General features: G+C 32.2%; 1 protein-coding gene across 1 annotated transcript in view; it reads left to right on the top strand.

The window, feature by feature from the left end:
• The window catches only part of LOC127709107 (adhesion G protein-coupled receptor E2-like), a 90,317-nt gene that overhangs the window by 62,805 nt on the left and 14,668 nt on the right, over window positions 1–12,844 (top strand). Inside the window, exon 2 of the mRNA XM_052214461.1 lies at window positions 12,655–12,715. Coding sequence (XP_052070421.1) covers window positions 12,655–12,715 — 61 coding nt within the window. The remainder of the gene's footprint in view (window positions 1–12,654; window positions 12,716–12,844) is intronic.

Below are 12,844 nucleotides of genomic sequence, written 5' to 3'. Positions count from 1 at the left end.
CCTTGGACATATATTGTGATCGAATGTATTATTAAAAAAATAAGTCTGATAACGAATCCTAGACTCTTAAAATATCTTTATAAATTGAGTTCACAATAGGTTGCTGCAACTGGATAGAACAGTGGGACAATAATAGTTAACTGTGTGTTATTCGATATAGAAGTATCTATGTTGAGTGCATTTACTCCTACGTATTATCAATTTGTTTTCAACTGATTGAGAAGAGATTACGTTTTAAATTTGCATAAGGACTGTTTATTTGAAGACGTGTGTGATAAGATTGATTGGCCTTATAATTAGTATTATATACCTATAGAATAACTAATCGAAGAATAGAAATATAGAAAAATATTCAACGAGAGACCGAACAACACATTGATGCACGAATGCGCGTAGCGCATGAGTTAATTATCAGTGTTGTTCGGTCACGAGTTGAAAATTTTTCGACATTTGAATCTTTGATTAGTTATTCTTTTTATTACATTGACGTTAGGTTTTTAATGAAATTAAAGTAGAAAATGTAAGGACCTATATCTTTTTCTACGCATTAACAATTTGCTTTGATGCAACGTCATCGACAACGTCTTGACAACACATATTGTTGTATGACGTCAGAGGAGAAAAATAACCGAGTTTATTTCACATGTGAAATTATCGGGTTTTTTTTCACTGGGAAATCACGGTAATTCATTGCAATCAATGTAAAAATGAATTATAATCACCCATCAGTGTCACCAAACGGCAATACAAAAGAACTAAGTATATGATATCGTCGTGTGAATCTTATAATGATGTATTTCCTATTTGGTAATAGTGGTAAAAATTTAAATTGAAGTTTAAAGCTCAATATCAGTATTTGACTGAAACATTAAAGGTTATACAGGAATCGAATTCACGTACACGAAGAGTAACTCTGTGTTGGAATGTTTTTTATAATAAACAAGCAACTTAGAGAAATAAAGCATCCCCTTTTTGAGATAGAAATTTCAATACAAACAATGTAGTTTTAGAAATTTTTCCCAATATTTCCATTGGAGATAGACCATGGATTTTTTTAACTTTGTAATATTCCCAATTCTGTACAGCTGGATTTTCTAAGAATTGCTCATAGATTGACTTCAAACCATGCAAACCATTTAATCATAGTACTACGAAGATAATTTTGACAACAGTTATTTAACAGCAGAAATACACGAGAAATAGTGGAGATACAACACAATAAAAATATTATTCTCTGAACATACTAGATGAATAAGTCATTATAATCCAATGGGAGTGTGGATATAGAACAGTTTAGTTCTGACAAAAACCCGTAGAGTGTAGAAATCTCATATTATAGTTGTATAGGGAGTTAGACATTTGCACTTGGATCTCAAATATTATTAGTTACATAGTGTGCTAGTGACCTAATACGGTATATATGGGGTCAGTAAATTCTATATGGGGTGAGAGCGAAGCTCAAATCCCCATATGGAATTTACTGACCCCATATATACCGTATTACGTCACTAGCACACTATGTAACGAATTTATCTTACCGACTATCTTAACGTGTGAAATTAAGACTAGTGACCTATCAAAATGAGCAAGTCTTCAATACCGTTAGCATTAAGAAACTACTTCCATTGATCCTACAAAAACAGATGCCAACAATAACAACTTGTTAGGTTTAAATATGTTTTATGAATTTATTTCAATCTTCATCATCAATTTCTTGGTCTGTTGAAACCTTTAAGATTTTTTCTCAGTACCGTTTTGTTTTTATAAAGGGACGTAACACCACTACTAACCGTGTATGAAATAAGCCCCGCCTCCCTACTAACCTAATGTGGAATATACACGGTCTCCGCTCGGACGCTTTTAACCAATCATATTCCTAGAAATGTATAGGAGGTACGATAAATATATATATCTCCATTTGTATGAAAAGTGGACATCTAACACTATATGATTCACATGACGATATATGTATGATGAGTGAAAGTGAAAATGATGACAATGTGTAATTTAATTTCATTTGTATAATTTTCAAGTGTCTGTAATATATAGAAAACGTGAAAAAAACAACTTATATGTTTAATAATTATGTGAATCTAAATGTTGTAAAATGTACAGAAAAGATAAAAGATCATAAGCGATAATAAGATGGTAAAAAAATATAACAACCAAAAAAAAGGAGAGTGTGACCATCTCAATTACCCACCCCGTTTAAAAAACAAAATACAGAGGAAAGAATAAAAAAGAAAAAACGACAAAATATAAAAGCATGGTATAGAACGAAATATTCTGTCGAATTCGGTGTGTGATATATTTGCATTTGCTACTTAAATCTTTTTACCTTTTGTTACATGTAATATGCATTTAGTAAAATCTTTAAAGAAAATTCTCTAAGCTGTTTAAGAAAGTAAATCAATAAGGTCGAAATACCATTTGCAAATTATGTACACCCAGGAATAAATAGAAGAACAAATATGTAAAACGAAAATTAAAACGTTTTAGAATAACGACATATGCATATGCAAATGTTGCAACTGCCGTACTTATACTTTCATATTTCCACAATTTTTCAAATATGACATTTTTTTACATGTTTTAAAACTCCGTTTTACAAGAAAATCAACGACTGTGTCTCACTGTTTACTTTGCGATTATACATAATAATAGTGTTTATATATTCTAACCGGATCAATGATCATAACTGGACACTTCATTGATGAATTTATCTCAAAACGCCTGTCTATAGATGGACGAGCTCTATAATTAGCGAATCAGTTAAGCCCCGCCCAGTCACTTGAAATACATCAAGTAATAGACATTCATTATAATTTAATAAAAGGAAAGACATTAACCACTAACAAAGCCTCTAAAAGACACAGATTTAAGTATTGACAAGTGTGCTGTGGATTAACTGCTTTATACATGGTGTTTAGAGTCGTAAAATGTTAAAGGCTTTAAAAAATTGCTGCTGTCAGTGTAAAATTGAAATGTTGACTGTAAAAAATGAATCAATTTATCAGCAAAATGCAGAATTTAAAAAATGAATAAGGTCTATTTTTCTTTAGATGCTATTCCGTGTCGTTTGTTGATATAGTCGAGCGTTTGATTATGAGATTTTTTATGGACTGCTCCCCTGAATTTACCTTGGTGATATAGGTATTTATTACATTGGTTGCAATGAATTACCGTGATTTCCCAGTGAAATAAAAACCGATAACTTCACATGTGATATAAACTCGGTTATTTCACTTCTCTGACGTCATACAACAATATGTGTTGTCAAGACGTTGTCGATGACATCGCATCAAAGCAAGTTGTTAATGCGTAGAAAAATATATAGTTCCTTACATTTTCTACTTTAATTTGATTAAAAAGCCCGTTATCAATGTAATGAAAAGATTATCTTATCAAAGAATTCAAATATCGCAAAATATTCAACTCGTGACCGAACAACACTGATAATTAACTCGGGCGCTACTCGCATTCGTGAATTAATGTCAGAGTGTTGTTGGTCACTTGTTGAATATTTTTCTATATTTGAATTCTTCGTTTAGTTATTCTATAAATATTCAACCTTTTTGGTCGAGTCGGATAATTGATTGATTTTTGTATGCGTAACATACACTGGCAAATATTTCATGCATGTCCCGCACAAGAGAGAGTGTGAAATTTTTCTTACACCAGACATCGGATTTTACGTCCCCATTTTGACCCGACGTGACTGCGTAGTTCCCGACTTTCCCAAATATCATAATGAAGAAAATCAAAAGTGACCACATTTCTATCCTCAAGTCACACTGGGTGTGCGGGCCTGATACCGAATTTTCAATTATGGATATTTCTTATACTATTTTGTAAAAACACTTGTTGGCGTTCTTTATTGTACATACATCATGGCAGTGTAGTTGATAAAGGTACACGCTGTACGTTTACAACCAAAGTATTATGTGAAGGTACATTTTTTTTCTTCTATTTTTTCATTTGCGTGGTCAGTTTATTTTCGACTTATGATTTTGAATGTTCCTTTGGTATCTTTTTAAACTAGAAGTCAACTGTTCACAGGCACTTGTGGTAATTAACCTTCTTTTTTATTTTTTTCCCCTTTTGGTGTTTTAATTTGGTCTTAGTATATTGAAATTTCCTAAATATTTCATTATTCAATTATTTAATGTGTTCTTGCTTCTATTCATACAATCTTATAATAACAGGAGATGATTTTAGGTATGAGAACGAGCTAAGCGTTTCTGCAAAGGAAGGGATTTTTTTTTAAAATACCTAGATGGTCTTAATACTCATATGATCCGGCCCGTTAATAACCATACGAGTAAATACTTATATATACCGACAATAGACGTATGGTCGGACCATACAGTATAAGCATAGGGTCATGACAATACTCGTATAGTCCAAATACTCAAAAAAGACATATGGTCCGGAACATATATATAAGGGAGCAAAAATCTCAAATTTAGAAACAAATATAACAAATATTTAGTTAGGAATTTTGAATAAAACTAGTTAAGATGGGGATATGACTATACTATAGTTACTGTACCAAGTACACATAATTGTTTAGAATGCATGTTACGATACTATTTCTACCTATTTTCGAACAAATAAGAGGGCGACGAATAAGACATTTTTAAAAAGAGAGACAAAGGAGGAGGGCCTAACCCATTTAAGACTTTTTGTAATCTTGTACTCTACCATCGAACTTTTTGGAAACATGACGGACGATGTTGTAAATCATGTCACCTAATTTGAAATAGACATAGTTGCCAACGACCAAACAAACAATACTTTGAACCGTAGTTAATAATACTTATACAGGAGTGTGCTCCTTACGCAAAAACTGCTCCAACAATGTTATGAGGAGGAAAGATTAAAAATGACACTCCGTAAATTTTATGGACACCATCACGAATTGGTTGATTTATACGATGTGTCTGTGTCTAAACTAACTAAGGACACTTTTACCACGTCTTAGATTGTGTTTTACCATTTACGTCGTCTGGTCTTGTAAGTACTGAACATGACCTATTCCCCAATATGACTGTTTTGCTGAGTGTGAATTCGCATTTCTATAAGACGTGTCACGGTATTTGTTATCCAACATTCATGTGTTTAGTTATGATGTTGAATTTGTAATTCTGATCGGATATTGTTAAATGTCTTATCGTTTGTAGTTGTAATTCTACCCCCTTTTTTATTTTCTATTCGTATGTAAAAGTAAAGATAATTAATCACCCAGTTCATTTCTAAGATTTTAGTTTAAAGCAACTATATGTACACTATTTATTTGTTTTACAGTTGGAAATAATACCGACATAGCTAGATAATACAATTAATTATCTAATTTCTATTACAATTCTATATTAATATTCTTGTAATTACTATAAAATACATCAAATGACATAGTTACAAACCTGATCTTGAACAGTATCAAACATTTTTTAGAAATTTACCTGTGACGTCACTTCTGTGGCGTTGACACAGTCGTGTAAAAGACAGTTCGTGGTTCTGTTGTTCTGTTTTGTGTGCTGTCCTATGTTGTTTTACGTGTTTGTTTTTATTCTGTGGTTAATAAAGGCAACAGTAGTATACCGCTATTCGAAATTCATAAATCGATTGAAAAAAAAAAAAAAACGGGTTAAAAACTAAAACTGAGGGAAACACATAAAATATAAGAGGAGAACAACGAAACAACAGAAACACAACACTCAAATGCAACACACACAGAAACAAACTATACAGTCCGCCAAAAGTTAAGCACCACCTATTCTTATTGCATCGAAAAAAATTTCATGATATTCCTCGAAAAAGAGAAAACATTCATGTAGCAATTTTGCCAGCATATACCATAAACAAACGATAAACTTAAGTTTGGTCACTTATGCAGGTTCTATGCATTTAAATTTTGCGTTCATAGAAATAGAGCAAATTACACAAATCAGAAACGGAATTTAAGTTTCACTGAGATTTTATTTTTTTACAACAATTAATCACCCAATATCATTAAAATTCTCTACAAATAATCTTTGGTATGTTCGGCAAATTTAATGTCAATATTTGAGTCAATAGGAAGTGTAACCATCTCTCTTCCGGTACAGTTTTATAACACAGCGTCTCATACTCTGTATAAGCCTTCTGATCTTTATTTGAGGAAATCTATTTCATTCATCAACAATTGCTACTCTTAAATCGCCAAGATTTTGCAGTGGTGGATCTCTGCGATTGAGATTTCTGCAAATGGCATCTCAGACATTTTCGATAGGGTTCATGTCTGGAGACATGGAAGGCCAAAATATAGTGTCAATGGCTTCTTGCTCTTTGTACTCGGTTACAATCCTTGCTCTGTGTGGTCTAGCGTTGTCGTCCATGCACATGGGTCTTGACGCAAGTGGGTGATTGTCAAAATGAGGGAGGGACTACAATATTTCTAAGCACCAAATCCCTGTAAGTCTGTCCGTTCATGTAACCCTGCAGAATATGCATACCCAGCTTACAACGGTATGAGAAGCAACCCCATACTGTAACACCACCAGCACCGAATGCAGTCGTTGGGCAAATGTTCTTTCGGTCGTAGGCAGTTTTATTTTCCCGCCAAACTCGTATTCTGCCGTCTACTTGTCAAAACAGAAACCGACTCTCATCTGACCAATGAATTTTTTGCCAGCTTCTCATGTTCCAGCGTCGATGGTCATTAGCCCATTGAAACCTGGTTATACGGTGCCTGTCTGTTAGGGCGGGTCTCTTGACAACACGACGTGCTCTTAGGTTGACTCTATGAAGTCGACGACAGATCAATGTGCGAACACTAACACGACCACCTGGAGGTCAGTGGTGTCTAAGCTGCGGGGCAGGAGTAAATGGGTTGGCTTTAGCACGACAAATAAGCAGTCTGTCATCTCGACGGGTAGTTAAACAGGGTCTGCTGGACCTTGGTCCATCATTTACAGTTCCTGTGTCAACATGACGTTGTAAAAGTCTGACAATGACGGTGTGAATAATATTGAAATGGTTACCTATGCTCCTAGTACTCCTACAGGCATTTGACATGCCAATTGCTTGCTAACGTTCAGCCACAGATAACTTACGCCTTGCCATATTACACAATGACTTGATGAAGGTCAAATTTCACCTGCACGCGTGACAGTAGGAAGATGATTTAAAGGTATCGAAACAGTGTATTTGTAAAACTGCAGATGACCTTGAATAAAAAGTTGTTTGACGGGTTTATCGGAGTTCAATCTTTTTGGTCGTACTAAATTTTCTTAGTGTATGTTAAAGGCAGTTCATAACACCAAACATTAATAATTTCTTCGCAATAGTTAAAAAAATATTGCCAATTATATATAGGTGGTGCTTAACTTTTGGCGGACTGTATATAATATAACAATGGCCATTTTCCTGACTTGGTACAGGACGTTTTAAGAAAAAATAATGGGGTGAACCTTGTTTTGTGGCTAGCCAAACCTCCCGCTTTTATGGCATGTCGACATGTACTATTGTATTGTTTATTTGTGTATTTCTCTGTCCTGAATGTTCTTGTATTTATTTGTACTGTATTCCTGTCATGTAATGATGTCATTTTAGTGTTATATTTAACATTGCCATAAAAGTGCGAGGTTTGGCTAGAAACAAAACCAGGTTCAACCCACCATTTTTTTCTTAAAATGTCCTGTACCAAGTCAGGAAAATGGCAGTTGTTATCTTATAGTTCGTTTCTCTGTGTGTTGCATTGTCGTTTGTCTTTTGTTCACTTCAGTGTTTCTGTTGTTTCGTTGTTTTCCTCTTATAGTTGATGTGTTTCCCTCGGTTTTAGTTTGTAACCGGGATTTTTTTTGCCTCAATCGATTTATGACTTTCGTACAGCGGCATACTACTGTTGCCTTTATTTAGCCATGACAAATTGTTTAAACATTTCATTCTAAAATAGTGAAAACCAAACAATAAATAGTATGCCAATATTACGCAGATTAGATATAATGAGAATAAATTGTAATGGTAATGTTAGCAATTTTATAGAAACTGGAATTACCTGAATCAGACCACTCTTACTGAATCGTTTAAAGCTTCGATTCTGATTCATGTATTTATAACAATGATGTTTCTTGCTTGCTACCTCCAATTGTTAAACTAATTATAAAAGACACAGATTGAGATATTACAAAATACTTGCAAAAACGAAGTTCTGGTTTTCAAACAAGCACATAACATTTTACTTGAGACAGCTCTGGATTATAAAGTCTAAAACAAAGTATATAATTCGTATTTTTTACATGCGTTGCCAATGGCTTTAACGGCGAAAGCAGGTTTAGAAAACCTTTCGATTTCGTCTGTCATTTCGTCTTTCGAAAGACCTTGGGGAAGCAATTTTCGTAAACTGCGATGGAATTAAAACAGTGGGATGATAATAATAAACTATGAGTCATCTGATTTAGAAGTTAAAAGATAACATTTTTGCAATTCAATACAATATACAATAGACTGGGAACAAACTGCTGATCATTGACTTACTTACATAATTGTAAGTTTACTATAAACTAATGATACTCATTGAAAAAAGATGTACTCAGGGCAAAATATTTATATCTTTCATATAACGTTCTGCTGCTCACAAGGATTGAAAAAAGAGAATACCAAATGTAAAAAACTCCAAAGTATATTAACAAATCTATGTCCACTTATACTTAAAACATTTAGAAAAAAAAACAATTCAGTGTTTACACATGATTTTGATCAGTAAGGAACAAAATATAGGTCCGCGGTAAGGAACGTATTCCCTATAGAACAACTATTATCATACGGGTTAAATGGAGACAAACATTGGAAAAATTAACTATATTAAAATACAGAACAACAGTAGACAACCACTGACTATGCTCTGGACTTTGGACAGTCCGGTTTTTCTTTATTTCTTTTTAACGCTCAATCCTTGAAATAATTTTCTGTACACGTTCGAGTACTTATCTAATATACATGTACATATGTCATTCTTCTGTTGTTTGTATCGCCTTTGGAGATTTAAAAAAAAAGTTTTATCCTAGGCTTTTGATCTTGAACATATCAGATTACCCTTAAACAGTGTCAAAACATGCATTCATGACTAATGCGCATGTGCATAAAATAATAAGCAGTATAAAACAGATAACTATTAAATTAAATTGTCATAGCTTTACGGACAACCAAGTATTTTTAGATTACAATTTAAATTAAAGCAAACATTCTTTAATCATGGTAAGTACCTTTATGTAACAATTTATTAGTTGTAAATAACTTTCAAATGATTATGACCATAGCAACCCAAATGTTTTTGTCTGCGTTTAATTACACGTGAAACATATTATCCTTAAGAGAGTGACATGCCTTGGTGACGGAATACGTAATAGCTAATTGCACGTCTGATTCTGATTAATTATGGACCCTGGAATAATCTCGTAAACCGTGCCGTTTTATTTGACGTAATATATATGGACTTGTCAAAATTGTAAACAATCGGATTTTATTATTTTTTTATGATGAGCACCAAGGAAGACCATCATGCTATTTAATCAAATGTAAGATATATAACAGTTGATGGTTGAACATTTCAGGATGGTCTTCGTTGGTGCTGATGTCAAATGTATTCATCAAACATTATTAAATTGTAGATTTTTGACACTTTTTCGTCGATCATAGCCTTTTCAAGGTCACAGGTTGCACAGATATGAGCACACAATACAACAAAATAAGGTGCTACGTAGACAAGCAAATACTACAGATCATGTCACATGCATTTTTTCGTTGGTTACTACTTATCATGGATTCTTGAATCTGAAAAAAAATTATGATTTAATTTGACAATAGTTTGCTGCGATGGAATTAAAACCGTGGAATGACAATAATAAACTATGAGTCATCTGATTTAGAATTTTAAAGATAACATATTTACAATTCAATACAATATACAATAGACTGGGAACAAACTGCTGATCATTAACTTTATGTTCTCCTTACTTAATTATAAGTTTACTATAAACTAATGATACTCATTGAAAAAAGATGTACACAGGGCAAAATATTTATATCTTTCATATAACGCTCTGCTGATCACAAGAAATGAAAAAATAGAGAATACCAAATGTACAAAACTCCAAAGTATATTAACAAATCTATGTCCATTTATACTTGAAACATTTAGAAAAAAATCAAATCAGTGTATACACATGATTTTGATCAGTAAGGAATAAAGTATAGATCCGGGGTAAGGAATTATTTAGATTGTTCTGCAATTGTTTACAAATCATAAAAATCAAAATTGAACCCCTCTTATTTCCCCATAGCTAACAACCCTCTGCCTTTCAATTCTAACTGGTTCCGATAATGATGAAGTTTGCTAACTAAACTATGCAAAGTTTACCTCTAGGGTATTCAATAATATAAACATTATATAAAATGAATTATTTTATCATTTGATGATGTGAGAGTAATAGTCTAGTAATAGAATAACAATTTGGTCTGTCATTAAGATAGGAAACACAAAAGAACTAAGAAATTACCTATACAAGACAGACATACGCTATGGGAGATGGAACAAGGGTGCAAATAACAAAACGGTCATTCAACACCCACAAAAATGATAATATTAATAAAAAAAATTAAAATCAAACAGTTTTAAACCCATTATGACATTTTTGCAATTGAATCAAAATTTTACCGGTAGTTTGGAAACTGCAACTAGAATACTGCAGTTACCTTATTTTATTCAGTCATTGCTTGATAAACACAAATTTTTTTCTCTTGTAATCGATCTATTACTAGTTAAAGAGTTTGCTATGCTTTTAGTGTAATGAAATAACAATTCATTCTATGCCTTTTAAACTACGAACAATTAGAATTTTTTTCTTTTAAAACATTGATTGTATAAGAGGGTAAAAACGTACAAATTTGATATAATATATTTTCTGAAAAGAGATTGGGGTTTATTTTAATACTTTTATTTCCTATAGAACAAATATTATAGCATACAGGCTAAATAGAGACAAACATCGGAAAAAATAAACAATATTAAACTACAGAATTACAGAACACAACCACTGACAAGGCTATTGATTTTGGACAGGCACATGAAAAGATCAAGCTTTTTCAGCCTTCAATCCTTGAAATAATTTTTTGCATACGTTCGAATCCTAATTCTATCTACATGTACATATACCATTCTTCTGGGATTTGTATCGCCTTGGGAGATTTTAAGAAACATTTTATCTTAGGCTTATGATCTTAAACATATCAGATTGCCGCGTAACAGTATCAAAACCTGCATGCATGACTTATACGCATGCGCATTAAATAATCAGCAGTATAAAATAAAAACCTATTTAATTAAATGTTATAGCTTTACGGGTAACCAAGTGATTAAGATTACAATTTAAATTTAAAACAAACATTCTTCAATTATGGTAAGTACCTGTATGTAACAATATTTTTTATGTTAATAACTTATTCAAATTATTATTAATATTTCATTTAAGAAAAAGGTTTTTATATTGATAATAATACCATGGAACATTTTTTTCTCAAATGTAAATGTTTAACAAACAACGAACATTGTGACTTTTTCTAAAGAATTGCAAGTCAAAGAATCGACAGCAACATCACACGAGGCATCAATATAATCGTCTTTATACGGTTTTCATTTATGACAAGGCACCCACAACCACTAGTGACATCTTCGGGTAATTTTTTAAATAAAATTGTCTAAATGATTTCCGTAGGCGTAACATGTGTTTCACGGACGACATTTATCAGGTATACTCAAGACCAAAATTTTGGAAAAACACAAATATAAAACTGTTTAAAAAATCACACTAAACCAATTGAACTGATTTTTGTTCGTTGGTTATAACTAGTTTATTAATAAACGAAAACAATTGTTTGACAAGCCATGCGTTTTCAGAATTAAGTTTGAAAATTTACCCGAATAATTCAGTCGTTATATTATGCTTACTAACGATTTCTTCTTTTCAAATTATTAAGTCTATTGGCCGCTAGAGTAACTCAGATCACTCGATTTTTTTTTAGACGGGTAAAAAGAAACAATTTAATTCAATTCAAAACGCTCTTTAAAATAAAAATTATCAAAAACAAATTCCGGAAATTGAAACAATCTATTTTTCAAACTACCCCCACTCCCCTTATTTTCCAGAAGGAGAACTTGGCACGCTTTGAAAAATGGTAGCAATTATGGATGACCTCTAAGGATCTACAAATTTAGTAAACCCTTTTCCAAGAAATAAATCTATATATGTATACATATTAGCAGAATCAAATAGTGTTACATGTATTGTTATAAATGTATATTCATTAATTAACGTATGTCGATATATATTAGGTAAAATAATGCAGACAAGGTATAGCATAGAAATAGAAATATCAAATTATATGCAATTATACAGTTTCAGTTCCAGACTGATGATTTTAGTTATACATGTAAAGAGTACAGGCACAAAAGTCGTATAAGCACATCTTATCACACATATAAGAACCTTTATGTTCACATTCTTGTATATTTTCTGTTTGATTTCCACCGATCATAATAAATTCTACTACATAACGCTTCAAATAAACCACCGAACACATCTAAATACATACATGTACAATTCATTTTTATTTTAGAATCACTTTGTATTTCGGGTTTTGTGTATTGTGCTAGTGGTGGTCATTAACTCTGAGATAGGTAAGTTCTGATTATTCATATTTAAAGATAATGAGGTTTTATAAAACATTTTCTTCAAATTTCGGAAAAGTACAAGATTATGCTTTTGACTCTAAAACTAACAAGTTAATAAGTAACTTCTTTATCAGA

Source organism: Mytilus californianus, unplaced genomic scaffold, assembly GCF_021869535.1.
Source record: "Mytilus californianus isolate M0D057914Y unplaced genomic scaffold, xbMytCali1.0.p SCAF_7, whole genome shotgun sequence".
NCBI classification, from domain to species: domain Eukaryota; kingdom Metazoa; phylum Mollusca; class Bivalvia; order Mytilida; family Mytilidae; genus Mytilus; species Mytilus californianus.
Note: the sequence above shows the minus strand (reverse complement) of the source record. Positions and strands in the feature narration are given on the sequence as shown.